The 24177-nt window shown below is 38.1% G+C and overlaps 1 protein-coding gene across 1 annotated transcript in view; it reads right to left on the bottom strand.

Moving 5' to 3' along the window:
- Nucleotides 1-9761: 9761 nt before the first annotated feature.
- Nucleotides 9762-24177, bottom strand: part of VIP (vasoactive intestinal peptide) — a gene marked incomplete at both ends in the record, with an annotated part of 32389 nt that continues 17973 nt past the window's right edge. The window contains one exon of the mRNA XM_083374883.1: nucleotides 9762-9891. Coding sequence (XP_083231009.1) covers nucleotides 9762-9891 — 130 coding nt within the window. The remainder of the gene's footprint in view (nucleotides 9892-24177) is intronic.

Raw genomic sequence — 24177 nt, 5'->3', positions numbered from 1 at the left:
TTTTAGGGGCCACTATTCACATGGTCTATAGGGACGCGGTGGCTCAATTTGTTAGGACGCTGAGCTTGTTGATCAGATGATCGGCAGTTTGGCGGGTCGAATCCCGAGTGCCGCGTAACAGAGTGAGTGCCTGTTACTCGTCCCAGCTTTTGCCAACCTAGCAGTTCGAAAGCACGTAAAAATGCAAGTAGAAAAATAGGGACCACTACGGTGGGAAGGTAACAGCGTTCCGTGCACCTTTGGCATCTAGTCATGCTGGCCACATGACCACGGAGACGTCCTCAGACAAGCGCTGGCTCTTTGGCTTTGAAACGGAGATGAGCACCAGCCCCTAGAGTTGGAAACGACTAGCACGCATGTGTGGGGGAACCTTTACCTTTACCTTATTCACATGGTCTAATCATAAAAGCTCAAGAACTGACCAGGGTATCTGCAGAGGAGTTTCAAAAAAAAAAGAAGTTAAGATAGTCACTGCAATTTGGGTCAGAAATGTTAAATTTACTCAGGCTCAAAATTTAAGAGAAAATTTTTATAAAATGTTTTATAGATGGCATCTGGATCCCAAGAAGCTGTCCAATATGTATCCTAATGTACAGTCTAAATGCTGGAGGTGTAGTAGTTTAGAAGCTACCTATTTTCACATGTGGTGGACTTGTAGAAATATAAAAGCTTTTTGGATTAAAATTTGGTGGAACATTCAAAAGATTTTTAAGAGAAAGATAAAGTTCTCCCCGCAATTGTTTTTATTGGGCATTGTTCTAGATTGTGATGTTAAAGAAACTAACTTGATGTTGAACATGATAACGGCAGCACGGTTACTGGTGGGACAATATTGGAAGAAGGATAGTTTGCCCACTGTAGAAGAATGGGTGTTTAAAGTTTCGAATCTTGCAGAAATGTCTAAGATTTCTGCTTATCTGAAGGATCATTCACAGGAAAGATATATTTCAGTTTGGAGGAGATGGATAAATTATATTCAAAACAAATATGGGACTAAAAAGTACCATTTAGCTTATGAGTTGATTTTAGTGGGATATTGTTATTGGTACGTTGTTTGTAGTTATGTTAAAAGAGAATTAAAGTGCATTATGAATTTGGTTAATTGTATATTATGCATAATTTTTATTTAGAATATGATTATTGTAACTATAATCCTGTATTTAGCTCTGGGAAGTGGGGGGGGGGGAAGTGGGTGGGTTTGGGGTGGGAGGGATTTGGGGATATATTGTAAAATTCTGTTTTTGTAAAACTCTTTAATAAAAAAAAAAGATAGTCACTGCAACCACAAGTCAAAAATTCTGCCCTTTTCGCCATAAACATAAAAAGAGACAGATGTGATAGAATATAGCAGGGAGTCATGGGAGAAACGGGCTCTTTCCCAGCAGACAAAGAAACAGAGGAGTTTGGAATGTCTGGTAGGCAGGAAGAGAGTGAAGGTGGACCCTTCCTAGCAATTCTCACAGTATATCTATTAGTTATGTGCAGTGCTTTTTTTGTAAAAGAAAAAGGTGCCGGAACTCACACATGTCATACAACCCGCCTTGCCTACCCTACAAGGTTCCATCCAAAAAAGGTGCCGGAACTCCGTTCTGAGCGTTCTATGAGAAAAAAGCCCTGGTTATGTGGACAGTTGCTTTAGCCTAGCAAGATTCTGTTCGTAGGTAATAATAATAAGTAAGTTGGAAGGGACCTTGGAGGTCATCTAGTCCAACCCCCTGCTCAGGCAGGAAACCCTATACCATTTCAGACAAATGGCTGTCCAGTCTCTTCTTAAAAACTTCCAGTGTTGGAACATTCACTGCTTCTGGAGGCAGGTTGTTCCACTGGTTAATTGTTCTAACTGTCAGGAAGTTTCTCCTTAGTTCTAGGTTGCTTCTCTCCTTGACTAGTTTCCATCCATTGCTTCTTGTCCTGCTTTCAGGTGCTTTGGAGAATAGCTTGACTCCCTCTTCTTTGTGGCAGCCCCTGAGATATTGGAACACTGCTAACATGTCACCCCCTCACCCTTCTCTTCGTTAAACTACACATACCCAATTCTAGCAACGAACGATATAAAATACTACACAGAAATAACTTCAGGGGTTGTTCTTGGTTTTTTGGCCTCACAGCAGCGCTTCAATCACATAGTCACAATAACCATCTTGATTTTTTTACACTTTCCCCATGGATGCCCCTGGAACTAACACTTCCCAATAAGGCATATCAGTGCCCTGTAAAGCCCCCATCAAAGTTTTTTGTGCAGTAAGTAACCTTCCATTGGCTGCTGTCAATTATTGCTTAACTAAAACTTGAAGTAAGTTACTTTAAGAGAGCCAGTTTGGTGTAGTGGTTAAGGCACCAGCTTAGAAACCAGAAGATCATATGTTCTAGTGCTGCCTTAGTCACAAAGCTAGCTAGGTGGCTTTGGGCTAGTCTTTCTCTTTCTCTCTATTCTTTCTTTTTCCCTCTCTCAGACCTAGCAAGGAGGCTGTGGCAAACCCACATCTGGAATTTGCCAAGAAAACTGCGGGGACTAGTCAGGAGTCAACACTGATTGAAAGGCACACACAAACAAAGAAAAGTTGCTTTAAGACTAAATAAGGTGGGAGTAGGTGGAAGATGAAGGACAGGATCAAATAATGTAATGGTAATGTGGGAATGACCTAGGGAGACGGAAGAAAGAGTGGCAAATGATAGACAATGGTTGGATAAGAGGCCACTTACCCAACAAATGTGGCAGACGTGGCAACAGGTCTCAGAAGGGACCCTCCCTAGTTGTCGGGATGGTAAAGGCAAGGGGAAAAAATGCAAGATTCTGTTAATGTAACTTTACATTAATCCCAGCCAGCATGCATGAATGCTGACAGTTGTACATCTTAAAGTTGCCAACTTTAAAAAACATTGAACAAGAGATACCAATGGAATGCAAGCCTTAAGTCTACATCACAAAAATTGATAGATTCATGATATCACTTTCAATCATTTGCCTCCTGTGTTGGGTGAAGCATTTGATTTGCTTGGTTTAAACTTGATTAAATCTACTACTGGGGAACAGCAGAGATTCATTTTTTCCCATATATTTCATCACTAAGCAGCGTTTTATTGAATTCTATGTTTGAATTCAGGTGAAGACTATTATCTCTTTTCATTCAACTAGGCTTTTCATAGTTTAGATAATACCTGTTAGACTCTGAATCAAGCTGTACCATATGTGCAGTACAGCTTCCTATTTTAACCTCTTCAAATCTAATCTTCAAATCTGATCTGTGGCTTTATTTTATTACGTATTACAAAGTGACCAACTTTTATCATATTGTGTGCCTCGCACACTACCGAAATATTATTACTTTCGTATCTTTTTCTTTAATGTAACGACCATTTTCTAAAAATAATGTATCAACTGATGAATACTGTATAAAGCTGGGTCAACTCTTCTTTTTAACTCTCTGGTTTTCTTTGAGGTTGAGCTGAACATAGCAGATTGGTGTCCTGCTCTTACAGCAGGAGACAGCAGAAGGACTGTGTCTCCATTGTGCACTAAAATGTTCTATATGATCATGTGGCATCATGAACTGTTTGTTGCAAGTTTAAAGTCAGCAGCAGCTTCTGGGATGGTCAGGCAACTATATGAATCTCATGGTCACCCATATCAAGAAAGGAAATGTAATAAACACAATGTTAAGACCAGGGGTAGGCAACCTTGGCTCAGGAATTCTGGGAGTTGAGGTCCACGAGTCATAAAAGAGGCAAGGTTTTTTTTTAATCCCATTTATATCCCGGCCTTCTCCAAAGATTCAGGGCAGCTTACAATTTAAAGCACAAATCAATGTGCTTAGCAATAGCCTTCATTCTATGTATATGCCTGCTTATTAGGGCTTCCCCCCCCCAGCAGCATTATTACAAAGTCAGCTTATTGCCCCCAACAATCTGGGTCCTCATTTTACCTACCTCGGAAGGATGGAAGGCTGAGCCAACCTTGAGCCTGGTGGGATGCGAACCTGCACTAATTGCAGGCAGCTGGTGTTACTTAAGGAGGCATTAGCCCACTGCTCCACCAAGGCTCTTTGGTGGAGCCAGGTTGCCTATTCCTGGTTAAGACCAAAAAATTAGAATGATCCTTGCGGCATCATTCTAACAAGTATGAAAGATCACGAACCTTTGAATAATTCTAGTCATCTCATTTTATATTAAAAAGGATTAAAAAAACACCAGAGGATTGTTCATTGTTCTGTTAATGATATAAAGTAGCCTTTTTAAACATAGATATTTTAGATAATAACTCACACTATATCCATCCAGGAAAGCTGTAAAAGGAAACATTTGGAGAGTACGAGTTTGGAGAATGGTAAGCGAAGACATTGCCTGGAGCTGATGATTTTTACCATATCCTCGCAGGTTCTGTTTATCAGAATTGGCCACTTGAAGTGAACTATTTGATTTATTTGACATTAAAATCATTCTCGGTGGTTCTCCGCTTGCCAGCAATTTCTGAAATAATTTCCTGTGGCATCTGGTTTTAGAGAACTGGAAAAAGAAAGAAGAGGAAGGAAGGAACAGCTGCTTAAATATTCTGGTTATTCAAATTATACATATTATCGTTAACATCATTATTTATCAGGAAACCCCTATTTTTTCTGTAAACCATATAGGTCCTGAAAAATAAAACAGATTAATACATTATTGGGAAGAGAAGAGGAAGAAAGCATTCCAGCAACTATTGTATATACTTGGTTGACTGAAAGAAGTATTCCAGTCTCCTGTCTGCCATAAATCTTTTGGTGACTGTTTGACAATATAGGTCAAAAATCAACTTCTCCCAACTCTGCCACTCCAGGCAACCTGGGCAATTGGCACGCCATTTGTTAATGCTCCAAACAAATCTACATCTTGGTTAAAATTAGGATTAGGGTTTATATTTTGTAACATTCTCTTCCAGTATGAGTATTGAGTGAGGGCATTTTCTAGCCCTCACTGAATAAAGACATCTGAAATCAAGCATGGATTTTTGATAGATCTTTTTATTTCTCCAAATCTGTTTTGAAAGAGAAGCAGCTTTTGGAGATACAATGGAATAAATGTTCTGAAATCAGATTTCTGTCATCTACTGCAGGTTAGGCAACTGCAGGAACGAATGTCCCCTCAGACACTTTTGTCCCAACTGACAAAAGTGATTCTTTTAATGAAAATACACCAGGCTGGCAAGCTGCAAAGCTGAATACTAACTTCTAACAATCCATTTATTTGCAGCAGTGTGTTTAGGTCCCACCAGGCTGTTAAAGAGCAATCTGGGAAATTAGTTCACTTTCTGTTAAATGTATGCTTTGTGACAAATAGGCAAGTCTCCTATGTCACCTGTTATATGAAAGCTCTCACCACTGATTTTTAAAAACAGAAGTTGTTTCCAGAAGTTGTCTAGCCCTTGAACCCTTATTTTATAAGCCTGCCTAATTACACATTCTGTTTCAAGTGACTATGCAAATAATCATTTACAGTCTTATTTTGGTACCATATAATATTTCACTCTGTGATTTTTAGATTTAAATTATTTAAGTTTGGCAAGATAGCTGAGGAGGAAATGCAGACCATATTTGAAGAAAATATCCCCAGGTGGCAAGCCCTCTTGTAGTGTTCAAACCACATGGGTAGAGTCAACTGGGTTTTGCCTCATATGACCCGTACTGTGCCTTACTCTAAAGGCCTTCGAAATAATGAGAAGTATTTGAATTGGGCTCCAAAAGCATTAGTGCCAAAAAGGCATCTTAACTGAGTTAGGGCCTAATTCTGTGCATCAGCTGGTGCTTCAAATTTACCTACTGCAGTAATAGTCTACCAGCCTTCAGACTTCATTATGTGACCCAACATTTTGACTTTGAATACACTATTTTTCACTTTCTATAAATCTGAGAGTAGAATTAATCTGAAACACTAAAAAGATGCATAATTCAAAATAAAGGAACAAAGCTGTCTGTATTTTTCATACCACTGTTAGATTGGGAAATACCATTGCTTTGGCATTTCCAGGCCTTTAGTCATGTACCTTTATCTGTTTAGCACATTTTGCAACATCAAATGACTGCATCGCCTTCCACATTGTACAAAGCCTGGGTGGAATTTTCGTATCACAATTTCTCCTGAAATTGCCATACTGGAAGAATAACCTGTCAGTTTATTCTGGGTTGTTTTGTGATATATTGCCAGCCAGTCTTTTGCTGAGCCACACGCCTTTCTTCAGGTTGGAAAATTTGATTAGCACTCAATTGAACAGTTGGCTCAAATCAGAAAGGGTAAATTAAACAATAGAGATATTTTGTAATTAGATTTAGCACTAGTTAATCAGCCAGAGCACATTCAACATTTTCAGATATAAGGAAAGGATTTTTTTAAAAAAATCCTCAGTGTGTGTTTTTCTTCCCAAATAATTATTTTAGGCTGTAACCCCCGTGAGACTATAAAAACTACCTGAGGGAATTCACCAGGCCTCAAACAAATAATGATATAATGGGGTTGTAATGGAGAAGCCATGCCACAATTTGTGCATAAACTTTTCAATGGATAGCTAGATTGGAAAACAGATATGTGAACTTTTGTGATGTATGATTTTTCAAGCTCATCCTACTCCTCCCTTTCTTTCCCTCCCTCCCTCCCTCCCTCCCTCCTTCCTTCCTTCCTTCCTTCCTTCCTTCCTTCCTTCCATCCTTCCTTCCTTCCTTCCCACAGATATAAAGTCCACATGTTCATAACAGACAGTCATTCTAGAAAGCCTTGCGAGTGAACAGCATGGTTTTTGCAAAGGAAAGAAAAAATAATCAAGAGTAATCACTTACTAATTCACACCCTTAAGTATATATACATATAAGAAATGATTGCTGGAATTGGGTATGTCTAGTTTAATGAAGAGAAGGGCGAGGGGGGACATGATAGCAGTGTTCCAATATCTCAGGGGCTGCCACAAAGAAGAGGGAGTCAAGCTATTCTCCAAAGCACCTGAAGGCAGGACAAGAAGCAACGGATGGGAACTAGTCAAGGAGAGAAGCAACCTAGAACTAAGGAGAAACTTCCTCACAGTTAGAACAGTTAATTACTGGAACAAACTGCCTCCAGAAGTGGTGAATGCTCCAACACTGGAAGTTTTTAAGAGGAGACTGGACAGCCATTTGTCTGAAATGGTATAGGGTTTCCTGCCTTAGCAGGGGGTTGGACTAGATGACCTCCAAGGTCCCTTCCATCATCATCATCATCATCATCATCATTATTATTATTATTATTATTATTATTATTATTATTATTATTAATTATTTATTATTATTATTATTATTATTATTATTATTATTATTATTATTATTATTATTATTATTATTATTATTATTATTATCATCTTTACATTAAAAATCCACACCTCTCTGGGATTAAAACCTGCCCTGCAAATTAGGCAGGAAAACAGATCAGATTTACTGTTTACTAATCTGAATATTAGTAAACCAATCACAGCACAGATTGTCTCATGCAGGAGCCAGCACTCTCCACCCACAGCAACCAATCACAACTGTGTGTTCTAGCACAACCCTACTAGCACAACCGTACTGCTCCAGCTAGTAAATTTAAAAATATCTTAACTATTTTATTTTGCTGTATTTTATTTTAATTTTACGTAAAATAGGACCAGATTATTTGACTGCTGGTAAGAAGCTTGAAGATCAACAGTCTGGGAGTATCTATGCTTGAGAACTGGAAAAGAAAATGTAGTTTGCACATGTTCAAAAAAACCTTTATCTCCAGTACCTCAACTTTACGTCCCAGAATTTCAGTAAGAGTCCATGTGATTATATGAGCTAATTAAATTGAATAACAATTACAATTTATCAGCCAAATTTAACAACTGTGATTTTAGTTGGGTTCATCCTTTCTATTTGGAAGTATTTAGGTAAAAAATGAGAGTGTTCTCAGTTTAGCTACAGTGCTAATGCTAGTTGTATAGATGGTTATTGAGAGAAAAGATTAATGCAAAGAACTAGGAATTGACATTTTACATTTTGATTACACAGGATATCAAGCTTAACATTCATGACTGCCCTGTAGCCTTCAGATCAGTACTTAGGGGGAATTTTCTGCTCTGTCAACTACTCTGATTGAATCTGCTTTACATATCATTTTAGATTTGGAAATGGGGCTGTTCCAAAATGCATCAGCACTTAAGGGTGAAAGCAAAAAAGACATCCTTATTTCACTAGTCAATAAAACATCTCACATATAGGAATACAAGCAATAAAACTTTGGAGTCTAATTTTAATGGACTAGATCAGGGGTCAGCAACCTGAAACAGTGAAAGAGCCACTCGGAACCGGTTCCCTCACAAAAGGAAAAACTGGGAGCCGCAAAAAATATGTGTGCATGCGCATACATGCGCGCATGCGCAGAACAGGGTTTGACTGAAGAGTGGAGCCAAGGAGAGATATGCACCTGCCCTGCATATTTGAATTGATTGGTTGAACTTTTTTAATCCCACTTTTTTTTTTGGACTGCACATGGGAGAGGACTGGGAGCCGCAGGAGATGGACCTGTGGACTAGATGATCTCCAAGGTCCCTTCCAACATTATTATTATTATTATTATTATTATTATTATTATTATTATTATTATTATTATTATTATTATTATTATTATTGAATCCAAATCTCATCAGTTCAAAAGTCCAAAGCTCATTCAAGAGCCTAAAGAAGTTATTAAAGCTTTTATTTTGCCTTTAACATGAATTCTCCCTTGTTTATCCTTACAACTGTTTGTCCAGATGTTTGAATGTTGTCATTTTCATCTAGATAAACAATCTTTGCATTGTAACAAGCTTCCAGATGACCATCTCCTTCAGAATGAAGATTACAGGTATGAATTGGCACGTACAATCAGCATTTTTCTATGTGCTGAATTTGGCCCATTTCTTTTCATAGTTTTTATCTGACTCATATTTGATATGGATACAGGTTATAGAACCTGATTTTTTTTTCTTTTATTCAGTCACTGTAGCTATTGGATTAGATGGAAGAGAAGCTTGTTCCTGGTAAAAATAGGATGGAGTGTAAACAAGCATTCATGGAAAACTGGGTTAATTTTTTATGGGACAATATCTCCTCTGGTGGACATCATGGTAAGGAAGGTTGCTTTAAAGAGAAAGTGAAATGGTGAATAGTAACTATTACAATAGTGAAAAAGGCGATATGTCAATTCTTCCAAATTACAGCTAAATAACTACAAATTCAATGTGTGCCTCTATTAATTTTTTGCAAATATGTGCTATATTTCTATATTTCTTTCTACATCAATCATATTCTCACAATAAATTTCATAAAGTAAGATTCTGTCTACATGGTGTGAGGAAATAAAGAACAGAACCTTGGCTGGATTGTTCTATGTCAGGGATCTTCAAACTTGGTCCTTTTATGACTTGTGGACTTCAACTCTCAGAATTCCTCAGCCAGCTTGCCTGCTCTATGTCATTCTTCTCTATGTCATTCTCTATGTCATTCCCTGCTCTATGTCATTCTTGGGCTGGGCCTGGCATTAGTCTTGCCACCCTAAATCCCAACTGAGGGGTCCTTGGTGCTCTCTGAGCTTGCTTGTTTTCTTGCAGATATTTCATTACTCAAACTAGGTGACATCATCAGTGCAGTGCGGTGAGCTACAAATATTGTCCTGTATTGGTAAATCTGTACTATTCTCACCCTGATTTACTCTAGGAGATTCTATGACCTGGCTATTCTAAATCTCTTCCTCTGTCTCCAGTCTCCAGTCTAGCTCCAGGCCGTGTTGTCTCTTGTCTCATCCCCCTCCTTGGAATGCTCTTCCTCTTCTTGGGAAATTGCTGCTTCATTGTAATCCATTACACCATCTCCTCCTTTACAGACACAATCCACCATAGAGCTATTCAAGCAGAAATTGGATAGTTATCTGTTAGGAAGAATTTAATTTGGATCTTGGCATTGAGCATTGAGCGTTGATTTGGATTCAACAGCTTAAAATTATGCTTTCCAACTCTGTTATTACATATGAACAGACTTCACTGGATAAGATTGTTATTTCATTCTGTTATATTTTATAAAGCAATGAGCTATCACATTAATGGAGGTTGTTTATAAATCAAAACCTGCCTGCTACAATTTTTTTTTAGTCTCTGCAATAATAATACAGTAATGCTTCAAAGGGACTTTCTATTAGAATTGCCTTAAAGAGATATATTTATAGTTTTTTATTATTATTTCAGTGTGCCTTGTTTGATCTTCTCTATAATTTATATGATTCACTTCTATTCACACTAATTTAAAACCACAAAGGCAATCTTGGTATTAAAGTGCAGGGATCACCTTCATACCTATTAGGGTTGTCAACATGCAAACTGAAAAATGGTGATAATATTGTATGAACATTCACTGCTATCATTTTGGTACAAAGGATATATTCTTTTTAATTATTTCTCCTTTATCAGCCAATACCCTCTCTTTCTTTCCAAGTACTCATTGAGTCCCTATTCTCAAGGCATAGTAGAATGACTCTGGGGTTGTGTACTTCTCCCCTTGTGTACATGGAAACTTTTTTTAGACACTATTTAGCTGGGGGAAGAAGTACACAACAGTTGTTTTTTTTTCCTTTTCCAATGAATATATTTCATCACCCTCATGGTTCAAGAAAATGCAGAGATTCAATGTGATGTAATGGTTAAAATGTTAGACCAAGAAAGGGCAAAGTCATTTCCAGTCCCCACACAGACATCCTATACCCTCTGGAAGCAGCTGGCTTCTGAGTTGCATCTTTCTGGGTCTTTGATCTATGCCACAGTTCAAAGCATTTGGGATCCTGTAGGAAAAAAGCAGGCAGAGCTTGGGGGGGGGGGAGGGAGGGAGGCAGAGTTAAATATGTCATCAGCTTAGAGTCCTTACATTGCCATAAATGGTCCAAGTCCAGCCCCCCTTGAATTCTGCTGATCCTTATCTAGTGCCAATTTAATGTTGACTGTTAGCTGACTAGATTCTTGTATATAGGTTTGAATAAATCATCTGTGTTGATCCCAATCCTTTGTGCCTGGTGTGCCTTATCACCTATTTGTTCTTTTTCAAGAACAAAGAGTACATAGGTTATATAAAGAGTACCACACCTGGAGATGGTCCGATGGCCCATTTTATCAGTGACATCATTACAACCCAAGAAAGTTGATTTTCTGACAAAAGATATCATACGAGGGGAAAAAAATAGAGTGTCATTGTTGATTTTCCCTTCTACAGATGTCAGACTAGGGACCGCACATTGTTTTCTTTATATTCACTGTTACAAGCTGTGATCCTAATGAAAATCTCAAAGGCAAAAATGATTGCACACTGAAATTGAGAATTGTTTCAAATTGAAAGAGCACCCAGGTTTTAGCAAGACAGCCTTACTAAACTTGGTGGGATTTATTCACAGGGATACTAGGCTTAGTCTTGGATCTTCTTTTGAAATTTGTCTGGACGAACAAAATTAGTTAATAATATGTCCAGTAACTATATAAAGTGAAACGTAATTATCTGTTTTAAATTGTTCATATTGTTCTCTAACAATCTCATGGGTTTAAAGATTTCACCTCTCATATACTTTATAAAAAATGAATTTAAAATACAGAAAGCTGCCACATATGGATTTGGCAGTGGGAGGCCTAAAAAGTCACAGGCCTGAATCCAGCTTTCTGTCTGGTTTCTGTCAGTTTCTGTCTGGTTTTATATTCTCTCAAATTCTGAATTGAACTGGGCTATTACCTGAATCATCAGACTGAATCCAAACTGAATCTATACATAATTGCGCTGCAGGACTTCAAGGCTTGTAACTTCCATTTTGATTCTATTTAGTAGGTATTAGTTATGTTTGTATCCTGTCCCTCTTCCAAAGAACAATATTGTATACATGTAATTTTTCAAAAATACATATCATATGATTTAATCAGGAAGATTTTTGTAAATATGTAAAGAGGTTGTGGTCTTCCATGTCAAAGACCAACACTGTTTGCAGTCCAGTCTTTAGAAGAAATTGTAATTGTAATATTGTTCAGTATCTTGCCCAGCTTTTAAAAATTAATATGTGCTTTAGCTAGAGGGACAACTAGCTTTCTTAATGTAGGATGAACTATTTAGTTTACAAGTTCACTTTAATGAGAGGAAATAAATAGAGAGGAATGAAAAGATTGTCATTTGGAAAGCCTATAATGCAACATTCTGGACTGGTTAAATGTAAAACGAATCAAGTCCATTTTATGTTCCATGTGATTAATAGAATTGGGATAAACAGTAAGAGGTAACACATGTCAAAAAGAGCTAGTGTTTGTTGTTGTTTTGCATTGGCTCAAAAAAGCACACTAAGTCTCATGCCATGTGTCAATGTCACTTGGAGAGTTACTTTCATAAAACTTAAGAAATATGCACCAAAAATATCTGTAATTTGTATCAGCAACTCAAGACAGTAAATATTTTGAAAGTTATTTATAGAGAGCTAAATTAAGTCTCTGCAGACATTTAAAGCAGGAGTGCCTTATAGTAGATTAGGGTCTGCTGATAGATTTCTGAGTGTTTTGCAATCAATCATAAGAATGCAATGATGCCTTGTTGTTTAAAAGCAATAATAACTAGATGGCACAGCTCTCCATGCCCTTTCCAAGCCCCTCCCCCGAAATAGGAATGAAGGAAGCTTAAAATAAGCCAGAATGGAAAATCATCAGTACACAAATGGACTTTTCTGTATCAAATCTCTGACTGAGATTTCAGGTGAATCTAGTTCTCAGGTCAAACTTATTTGCCTAGGGTTACCAGACACCCAGCTAAAAGAGGATATCTCATTGTGGTTATCCTCATGGCAACCATTCAAAACAAATATTGTCTGAATTTTTGAGAATTGAACTGAGCAGTTTTCTCTGGCACAGGAGTTTCCTGATGAGTGTTATGGGCAAGTTAACGAGCTCAGTTTGAAATTGACCTTAATCAACAAAGATGATTAGGGGTCTGGAGGCTAATAAAAGAACGATTGCAGGAACTGAGTATGTCTAGTCTAGTGAAAAGGACTGGGGTGACATGATAGCAATGTTCCAATATTTGAGGGGCTACCATAAAGAAAAGGGGGGTCAACCTATTTTCCAAAGCACCAAAAGGCAAGACAAGAAACAATGTATGGAAACTAATCAAAGAGAGAAGCAACCTAGAACTAAGGAAAAATTTCCTAACACTGAGAACAATTAACCAGTGGAATCGGCTTGCCTTCAGATTTTGTGGGTGCTGCATCTGGAAGCTTTTAAGAAGAGATTGGATAACCACTTGTTTGGAATAGTATAGAGTCTCCATGGTGTGGGTTGAACTAGAAGACCTTCAAGTTCCCTTTTAACTCTGTTATTCTGTTATTAATCAATTACACCTGAACGCTTTTGCCTCCTAACAGGGCAAACAGCTGGAGCTAGCATGTTCCTCTCCATGCTCCATTGTGAGCTTTTAACTCACTTGTCATCCTTTTTTCTCTTGTCAGTATATAAATACAAATATTTAATAGTTACTTTATTCTCCTTTTCCCCATTTGTTCTCCTTTGCCTGTCCAGAACTGTGCCACATATCTGAGGTGTGTGTGTGTGTGTGTGTTTGTGTGTGTATCAAAACAGGTAACATGGGTGCCTTGACAGCATATCCAAATCTCATATCTTATGTATAAGTGTCAATCATGCTTCCTACGGACATTGTTGCCCTGTAGAATTCTTTAATTCTGTGTTTTTAGCTCCAGCTAGAGAACATTTCAATTCTGACAAGGAAGAAAAGAAATTCTAGCCCTGATTGAAAGATAAAATAATGTTAAAAATGGGAGGATGCATTCAGCTTCTGAGCAAGAGATCTATCTGCTTCAACTACATAGGCAGATATTTGAGAGAATATTAGCAATTACTATTCAACTCTAGGCAATGTATTAGGTATTCTATGAGCCATGTCAAAAAAATATTGAGAGCAAGAACGATGTCTTTTGGAAGAACTAAAATTAAATGATAGAATGTATTATTTTTTTGCAGTCTCCATGAAAATACTCTCTCTCTCTCTCTCCCTCCCTCCCTCCCTCCCTCCCTCCCTCCCTCCCTCCCTCCCTCCCTCTCTCTCTCTCTCTCTCTCTATCTATCTATCTTCCAGTGCTGTTCCATTTGACAAATTTCAATTACTGCTATGAAACAAAGAGTTAGAGCTCTGTTTGCAACGTGTTATTATTCAGTATTTGTAAACATTAAACCTGTTTCACAAGATTCTAACCACTGGTAGTAAAAATATGTAGTTGTATCTCCAACTCATTAAAGACTAGAAAGGAGAAAGGAAAACAATTCTGTTCCAAATTAATCTCCACAGCCTTTTCTGTTCAAAATTCATATCAATAAATGAGGCCCCTTCCTCTGTCATTATCCTCTGAATATCACAACAACTTTCTTATGTGGAACCTCCTTATAAAATTGAAATGGGGAAAAAAATAAAGGAATCTTCTTTTAATGCTGTTGTCTTTGAGGTACGCTGTCCCATGGTTTACTTTAATATTGCACTAATAATATGAAAGATGTCTGGACATGCAACGGCAGAAGTTCTGGTGGAAGGAAGAGCCCAAACATCCATGGATTGCTACAATTACACAGCTAGAAACAGCAGGAACTTTGAATTGAGGTTTGATTTAGTTTAGTGAAAAACCTAAAGAATAAATATAAAGGTAAGGTAAAGGTAAAGGTTCCCCCCCACCTGCGTGCTAGTTGTTTCCAACTCTAGGGGCCGGTGCTCATCTCCGTTTCAAAGCCGAAGAGCCAGCGCTTGTCCGAGGACGTCTCCGTGGTCATGTGGCCGGCATGACTAGACGCCAAAGGCACACGGAACACTGTTACCTTCCCACCACAGTGGTCCCTATTTTTCTACTTGCATTTTTTACGTGCTTTCGAACTGCTAGGTTGGCAGAAGCTGGGACGAGTAACAGGCGCTCACTCTGTTACGCGGCACTTGGGATTCGACTCGCCAAACTGCCAACCTTCTGATCGACAAGCTCAGTGTCCTAACCCACTGAGCCACCGCGTCCCTAAAGAATAAATATAATAATATACAAAAAATATTTTGTTTCTCCAGTTGTTCAGAGACTTTTACCTGCATCTGTACATAGGGTTATTTGTTATAAGTGCACCAAAGAGGAATTGGATGGCCTCTAAATGTGGACAAATAAATCAATAGTCACATAAGAAGAAATATAAGAAGCAGCAGAATCCACCTAAGCAGTATAAAATAAGATCAAATATCAGCCATCTCTTTCTACATGTACATTTACATTTATCAAGTCTTGCTCCTCTTTTCCCATTTTCCTTCTTCATGAAATGTGAACAGTTATCCTGTTATGTGGTCAGTTTAGATCACAGTAGATATAGGAGAGAGCTGAACTGTTTATTGAAAATAAACGTTACCAGTTTGAAATGAAGTTTTTACAGTTGTACCTAAAAGAGAAATTGTTCAAGCGATGCTTTCTCCATTCATGAGATTTTTTTTTTTAGCATGGTCACTGTGTTTTCAGATTTTGAAATGCCAGTAAAGACGTGAGAAACAGATGTCAGATGGTTTTTGTAAATCCCTTTCAACGACACCTTAAGCCCAGCGAGAATGACAAATCAAGGTTTATATCTTTTTGAAAGCCATTAGAACCAGGCTCTGCCAAGAATAATTTTACCTATCACCTCTAAATCATCAAAGTCTCATTCAGACAATCCTTGACAGTTCTTTGGCTCTCTAGATGGGCCAGGGCAATGCCTTGGCATGCTGTTTCAGCTGTTTCAGTCTCCCATCCTTATGGCACTCAGGAAATTGTCACAGACTCGGTTGTTCTCCTAGGTCTTGAGGAAAGAGTGTTTATGGAGTTCCCTAATTGTTTTGTTTTGTTTTTGTTTCACACTGGTTTTTTTATTTCACTTTTCTGGTCTGTTATCTTTTCATTTTAATTACTGAATTTTTAGTTGTAAGCCATCCAGGCTTGCTTGGGGATTGGACAATGTGTGTGTGTGTGTGTGTGTATACATATATATATATATATATATATATATATATATATATATATATATATATATATATACACACACACATACAGAAAATGTTTTTTTTTGCCATGGTATAATCATCATTCAAGAACTCCATCCTGAGGTCATCTTAGACTCACATCCAGAAGGTGCCAAATAAAAGTATTCTTGAATACAATGGGTGAGTTTTTGTTGGCTTGTTTAAGTCTGTGGAATATAGAACAAGAGACGTGTGTGTGGGGGGGGGAGGGGAAATCAACTGGTAAGCCATTTTTAGATGAAGATTTATTATTTATTATTAATGACAAGGAAGGTTTTATTAAAGGAATCATGCCATAGCAATGTTGCTTCTTTTTAAACCCCAAGAAGGGAAAGGTGTAGATTCTAAAGAAGACTTCATTCTTCTACCTGCTTTGGCCGGACAGTTTGGGCGGGGTCCAGAACTAATTTTTGAAGTTTTTTTTTAATTAATCCAGAGATTTTTTTGCAGAGAGATTTCTTTCCTTCTTTATTGCTTCTTGAGGTAACCAGAGAAGAGGGGGTTAACCTATTCTCGTAAGGACCTGAGGGCAGGACAAGAGGTAAAAAAAGCTAAGTTGCTTTCTATAATTCTGCATTCACTGTAATAGAAGTTCTTGTGAATCTATTCAAGGGCAATTAGGACAAGGTAAGACAGATGATCAAAACTAATAGTGACTTCTGACATCAAATAGCTGGCTGGCCCAGTGGCACCCAAATTGTCACCTCTCCTTATATTGCTAAATGATAGAAAAACTTGAATGTTTGCTTGTATGTTTGTTTTAAAAGAGGGACGCGGTGGCTCAGTGGGTTAGGATGCTGAGCTTGTCGATCAGAAGGTTAGCAGTTTGGCGGGTCGAATCCCGAGTACCGCGTAACAGAGTGAGCGCCTGTTACTCGTCCCAGCTTCTGCCAACCTAGCAGTTCGAAACCACGTAAAAAATGCAAGTAGAAAAATAGGGACCACTACAGTGGGAAGGTAACAGCAGTCCATGCGCCTTTGGTGTCTAGTCATGCCGGCCACATGACCACGGAGATGTCCTCAGACAAGCACTGGCTCTTCAGCTTTGAAACAGAGATGAGCACCGGCCCCTAGAGTCGGAAACGACTAGCACACATGTGCGGGGTAACCTTTACCTTTACCTTGTTTTAAAAGATAGGGCCACATTTTTATCCTTTGATTCATGGTGCAGAACTAACCAACAGAGGATACAACAGAGGATACAGAGAGAGATTTAGTAAGCTAAATCAAGCTGAAGGTCCTGAGTCATTGGTACTCCAAAAAACTCAGGCAAGATGGAGTAAGATATTTGCATTTTGAAAATGAGATCATGCAGTCTATCATTAAAAATGTGAAAATATATAAAATAAGGATTAGCATGCTTTATTGTTCTACCTTACAATGTAATTCACAGTTGAACAGCTGAATGCACTATTTTTGCTTTATTGGACTTTCAGATAGGACCAGCCTGTTAAGTTCTTAGGAAATACAGGAACAGTAAAATAAAGAAGATTACAGACTGAAGGGACGTGGTGGCTCAGTGGGTTAAGACGCTGAGCTTGTTGATCAGATGGTCGGCAGTTTGGTGGGTCGAATCCCGAGTGCCACATAGCAGAGTGAGCGCCTGTTACTCGTCCCAGCTTCTGCCAACCTAGCAGTTCGAAAGCACGTAAAAGTGCAAGTAGAAAAATAGGGACCACTACAGTGGGAAGGTAACAGCGTCAACAACATCCTCGGACAAGCGCTGGCTCTTCAGCTTTGAAACGGAGATGAGCACCGGCCCCTAGAGTTGGAAATGACTAGCACGCATGTGTGGGGGAACCTTTACCATTACCTTTACCTTTACAGACTGAAATGGAATATGAAAAGACATACGAATTTCCCGATTAAAAAAAATACTTATAAAGGAGGGAGTTGGTTTATTCAATATATCTCTCAAACTTCTCTTTCCCCAATAAGCAAATAGCATCTTTGAGTTAGGAGGACATTAAAAAAGTAGCAATTACAGTGTGAGAGTTAAGTAACTCCAGTCTGTTTTGGTTCGGTTTTTTTAGATCTTGCTGTCACAACTTCTTTACCCTTGAAATTACTGCTAGTTAAGTATATTTGATTAATTTACTTCATCAGCTTGATTATCCCGATCATTTATTGTCAAAATATCTCTAGAGATTTCTAGATAGCATTATAAATACATAATTTGTCCAAAACAAAAACAGATATTTGTAATAAAAAAGCTCTCAACTAACACACACAATAAAAAAATTGGCTGTTAGGCCATTTAGACTTTGATTGATTGACAGATCAATCAATTCTGTGTCATCAAGTTGCTGTCTATCCTAGTGACCACACTGATAGATTTTCTCCAGAACTATCTGTCCTTGATTATTCACAATGGAATAATCAAAAGTCCATCTATTTCTCATGGCATACTGTTGACTTCCAATTACCAGACCCTGTGGACATCCATATATATAGATTATGGAATGTTCCTTCCTATAAATAAACTAACTAAATAAAAAAGGACTGGATATTCTGGCAATTTTGCAAGAGCCGTTTCTTCTTTCAGAGATTTTGTCTTCTATACAGACAGGCCTTCTTATTTGGAGGAGCAGAAAGTTATCTAAGCTCTCACCTACAGGGCAAAACCATAGAGCAGCTGCTTTTTTTTTTAAAGTCTGGTGTGTGAACTAAAATTCTCATCAATCCCATCTGTCTGCTGACAGTGGAAATTCTGACCCAGCCCAAGATTCCCTGTTATGAAAAGGAAAGCTAGACGCAGTTCTTTCTCCCTAGACCAGACTTGTCAAATGCTAATCCTAACGCTGGAGATCCCTGTCAACTGCCATTGATTTCACCTGTTTAACTTGATTTGGTGAAGTGCTCTTTGGCATGTACTGTCAGCCCTTAGATGCAGTCCAGACAAGAAACCAAACCCATGAGCACTAACAGTATCTTTATTGTAAGGGTACAATAACAGCACTTCTCTCTTGCTTTTATTTTCCAAGGAATTAGGGAAGATCCCTTCTGAGACTCTTTCTACACTCCCATTCCTTCTATAGGCTGAGATGTCCCTTATATGTTCATTGGCCACACTGTGTCTTTTCCTCATCCTGTCTCCCAAGGATATTCCTGCAGACTGTTACATGTGTATGTGTGTGTATATATTTGGCCAAAGACCATGAATGAATATTTTGAATCAGCAGGAGGTGGCACCATCAGTCAGCGTGACCTAGGTAAAGGTAAAGGTAAAGGTAAAGGTTCCCCCACACATGTGTGCTAGTCGTTTCCGACTCTAGGGGCTGGTGCTCATCTCCATTTTAAAGCTGAAGAGCCAGCATTTGTCCGAGGACGTCTCCGTGGTCATGTGGCCGGCATGACTAGACGCCAAAGGTGCACGGAACGCTGTTACCTTCCCACCGTAGTGGTCCCTATTCTTCTACTTGCATTTTTACGTGCTTTCAAACTGCTAGGTTGGCAGAAGCTGGGACGAGTAACAGGCACTCACTCTGTTACGCGGCACTTGGGATTCGACCCGCCAAACTGCCGACCTTCTGATCGACAAGCTCAGCGTTTTAACCCACTGAGCCACTGCGTCCCTAGCGTGGCCTAGGAATGCCATATATTCTTGAGCCAGCACAGCCTTCAGATTAATCTTAACTCTCGTTAACAAGTCCCTTCAGTTTCCATACCAGGATTTTGAAAGTAGTTTGCCCTTGCATTCTTCCTAGGGCTGAGAGAGAAGGACTGGCCCAAGGTTACCCAGCCAGCTTCATGCCTAAGGCGTGAATCCATGGTCTCCCAGTTTCTAGTAGGGTGCCTTTAACCACTACACCAAACTGACTCTCCTATATATTGCAATAGCACTTAGACTTGTATACCGCTTCACAGGGCTTTGCAGTCCTTTCCAAGCAGTTTACAGAGTCACCATATTGCCCCCAACAATCTGGGTCCTCATTAAAAATGACAAGACAAAATACTGATCGTAATGCAGCATCCAGAAGCAAACTCTCTTCGGGCTTTAAAAGAGGCCATGAAAAACATGGGAAATATTTTCAATGCCGAAAGCAGTTTAATAATATTATTGTACTAGAACAGCCCTTAGCTTGAATAAATTCTGAGATTGCCATCACACAAAAAAGTCTTATCAGTCTCCGTGGATTGCTGGATTTTTCCATTGTAGGGGAAAAGAAGTAAAATTTGAAAAATGTACTAATAAAATTAAAAGGGGAAAAAAATGACAGTAATTAAAGCTGAAAAAGGTCATGAAGGAAACGTAAAATTCTACTGCAGACGGAGTTTTGCAACAAGGCAAAGTAACTCAGTAAATCAGGAGTGTCCAACCTTTTGGCTTGCCTGAGCCGTACTTGTCTTAGGCTGTATGTAAAATAAAGAGTATGGTTAATGTTTATAAATAAAAAACTTCTTTTATATATATTTATATATTTTTATAATGACCTTGTGGGGCCACATTACTAGTTGTCCAGGGCCACATGCCACCTGTGGGCTGCGGGCTGGCCATACCTGCTGTAAATGCTCCAAAGTTTTCCATTAACTGGCAAGTAAAGAAGGACGGAGCCTCTGTGATTAATTCAAGTCAGTTGAACTATTACAGAGCCAGTCTTGCTGCTCAAATTACCATTTCTTTGAGCTGCTTTTTCTCCCTATAATTTCTGAAGAAGTAAACAGGAGTCCAAAATATAAATAGGCAGAGAGCTTGAACTAGAAAAGTGTTGTAAAATTGCTGTGGACAATGTCCAGTCCTATTTTATTTTATTTTGTTTTGTTTTATTTTATTTTATTTTATTTTATTTTATTTTATTTTATTTTATTTTATTATTTTATTTTATTTTATTTTATTTTATTTTATTTTATTTTATTTTATTTTATTTTATTTTATTATTTTATTTTATTATTTTATTATTTTATTTTATTTTATTTTATTTTATTTATTATTTTATTTTATTTTATTTTATTTTATTTATTTTATTTTATTTTATTTTATTTTATTTTATTTTATTTTATTTTATTTTATTTTATTTATTTATTTTATTTTATTTTATTTTATTTTATTTTATTTTATTATTTTATTATTTTATTTTATTTTATTTTATTTTATTATTTTATTTTATTTTATTTTATTTTATTTTATTTTATTTTATTTTATTTTATTTTATTTTATTTTATTTTATTTTATTTTATTTATTTTATTTTATTTTATTTTATTTTATTATTTTATTTTATTTTTTCTATACTGCCCATCTCAGCAATGGACTCTGGCTTGCATCACGCACACACATTCAGCTCCTACATCCGGATTAAATGGGACAAACCAGGACAAAAACAAGTAAAAGCATGAACTATAGGCAACAATCTCAAAGGTGCTTTTTTCAAAAGGCAACTGGACTGTTTTTTCCTTGAGGAAGATGAAGAAAATGTTTTGCTTCTCATCCAGCTTCATCAGTTGTGATGGTGGGGGGGATGGAAGGATAGGTACTGATGGTTGAGACTGGATGGTGGGGGGATGGAAGGATAGGCAACAATAAAGACAATAAAAATAAGGATAGGATGGAAGGATAGGCAAAAATCTACTATATATCATCTAAACCTAAATTTATATATCAAAAACAAAACAGCCACTGAAAACAATCCTGAGGATAGTTTGCTTGGACAGTCCCAAAAGGGAGTGGCTTTTGGTTATTTCAGCTTTAATCCTTTTATGTCAATAATAGCAACAGAATAACAATGGAAAGTAGGACACCAGGTGATCCCACCTCTATTCTGCACCATTAAAGTAACAATTTTTTTTAAAGTTTGCATGTAAATTATTTAATCTGGAGATAGACATCTCAGTGACTCTACAGATTGTTTCAAATATAAGATTATAGTCAAGCGAGGTTTGTGGCTGATCGTTCTCCATTTTGTAGTAATTATAAATAGTCTTTAGTGGAGGCTATTTTCCAAACAAAAATCAGTAAGTGTCCACCTCCACAAGTCTAAGCCAAATTCATCCCCAGCTGTTTCAGATTTTTATCTTAATGCCAAGGTCAGTCCAAAATATAAGCAAGCTTGTTTGTCAATGGTATTCACTTGCAGTAACAGACATGGGCACTAGATGTCCCCAGAGTACTTCAAATCCTTTTCTGATGGAGACTTTTTATTTATTTCTTTTTTTGTCACCTTTTTTAGATTGATAGGTAGAATAGTCCATTTGTATTAATATAGGAACTTTGGGCCAAAGGTAGAAAGGCAGTAAGTCCAATTAATCAGTATCATATAGTTCAAGGGTTTTTCTTTTCTCTCCCAATGTAGACAAAGGCTGCTATTAAGGAGGTTGGGGAAAAAAATCCCTTCCCTCTCTCCTCGCAAAGGGAAGCAAATTCGGAAAGCTTTGACAGAAAGAGTAGACAATTAGGAAAAGGAGAAGGCAATTCTCACCCAGTTTTCAAGTGCTTTCAAGTGCTTTGTTGTGATTTTGGCTTTGGCAGGAGATGGCTAAACAATGGGCCATGGGAGTGGCCGATCCTTTCTTCTTCGGTTCGGAGAGTAGATCCAAGCTGATGGGAGGGCCGTTGCCCTTCTACCGCTGACTGGAGAGACCTCTCCCCCACTCGTCGTCCCTCCAGGTCTACTTACATGCCCCCCCATGAAGAAATCTAGGTGACGTAAGGAACGATTTCTTTGCACGTCTGGCCGCGCCGGGATCTGGAACCAGAAGCCATAACAATTTGATGAATAGGGATGTAGCCAACAAAAGAAGTTACATTCAAATTTCCTCTGATAAAATGTCAATCACTTGGTTTTCTTTCGAATGCCAGATGGCATTTATGATGATGATGTTCATAAATTGCCAATGATCCTAACATGGGGACAGGCTTTCGCCTCTACCTAATCTGAACACTCCTTTTTGCTGGCAATTCATGGGGTAGGATCAGTGGTGGGATTAAAATATGTGAACAACCAGTCCTCTGTGTGGATGCCACTTCCAGAAGTCCATTCTCATTCATTTCAATAATGTTATTCAGTGTCATCATAATTTTGAACAGTCACTGAATGAGTGGTCAGTAAGTGAGGGCTACCTATAGCCCTGAAATTAATATACTTTTCCAATGAGTGCAGTGGTTTGTAGGATGTTTGATGCTTTTGCTTTATTTTCTTCCCAGTTTAGGTGAGCGTCTTGGCCTGTCCCAGTGATTCCCCCATCCAGGTATTAAGCAGATTAAACTATGCTTAGCTTTTCTGAAATCAGCCAAAGAGGAAAAGTGCTAGCAACAGGTTTAACCAGCCAGCAGTGATTTGTAGTTGCTATAACTCTTGCACAATCCAGATAGCTGTGGAAGAGGGCTCGAGGGATAATATTGGCCTTTTATTTGTCCTTGGCTTTAGCTATTCTGCTTCTGTCATAGCCTTAATCCACAGGCACAAATAATATGAGACACTATCTTTCCCGAATCCTTAAATGTAGTCTTTTCTAACATGGTGCTCTCTGAAGTATTAGATCTGCAGACACATCTTTAGAGTTTCAGGCTGGAGGACGTGGTTCCAGAATTTATCCCTTTCATATGAAACATCTGCTTAATTTTCTAAAATATTCGCTTTCCTGTGACAAAAGTGTGACTGATCATGGCTCACTGATTATGTGCCATCAAGTCATTTCTTACTTCTGTTCGCCAGATGGCTAGGTTTTCGACCATGGCAATCTATCCCTAACCTGGTCCTTCAAGTCCAAGGTTCAGGTCCAAGGACCAGAATTGGAAAGTCCAAGGTCCCTTCTAATTCTGTTACTGTTAGGTCTTCCAATGGGGTGTTCATCGTTACTGTAATGGAGTCCATCCACCTTGCTGCTGATCATGAGCTGTGGTGGCGCAATGGTTAGAATGCAGTACTGCAGGCTACTTCTGCTGACTGCCGGCTGCCAGCAGTTCAGCAGTTCAATTCTTGCCGGTTCAAATTTGACTCAGCCTTCCATCCTTCCAAGGTTGGTAAAATGACCCAGATTGTTGGGGGCAATAGGCTGACTCTGTAAATCATTTAGAGGAGGCTGTAAAGCACTGTGAAGCAGGTATATAAGTCTAAGTGCTACTGCTATCTTCTTTTCTTCCATCTGTCTTCCATCTTTTAG

The sequence above is a fragment of the Vipera ursinii genome, assembly GCF_947247035.1.
Source record: "Vipera ursinii genome assembly, chromosome: 1".
NCBI classification, from domain to species: Eukaryota; Metazoa; Chordata; class Lepidosauria; order Squamata; family Viperidae; genus Vipera; species Vipera ursinii.
The sequence above is the reverse complement of the archived record's forward strand: the minus strand, read 5'-3'. Positions and strand labels throughout refer to the sequence as shown.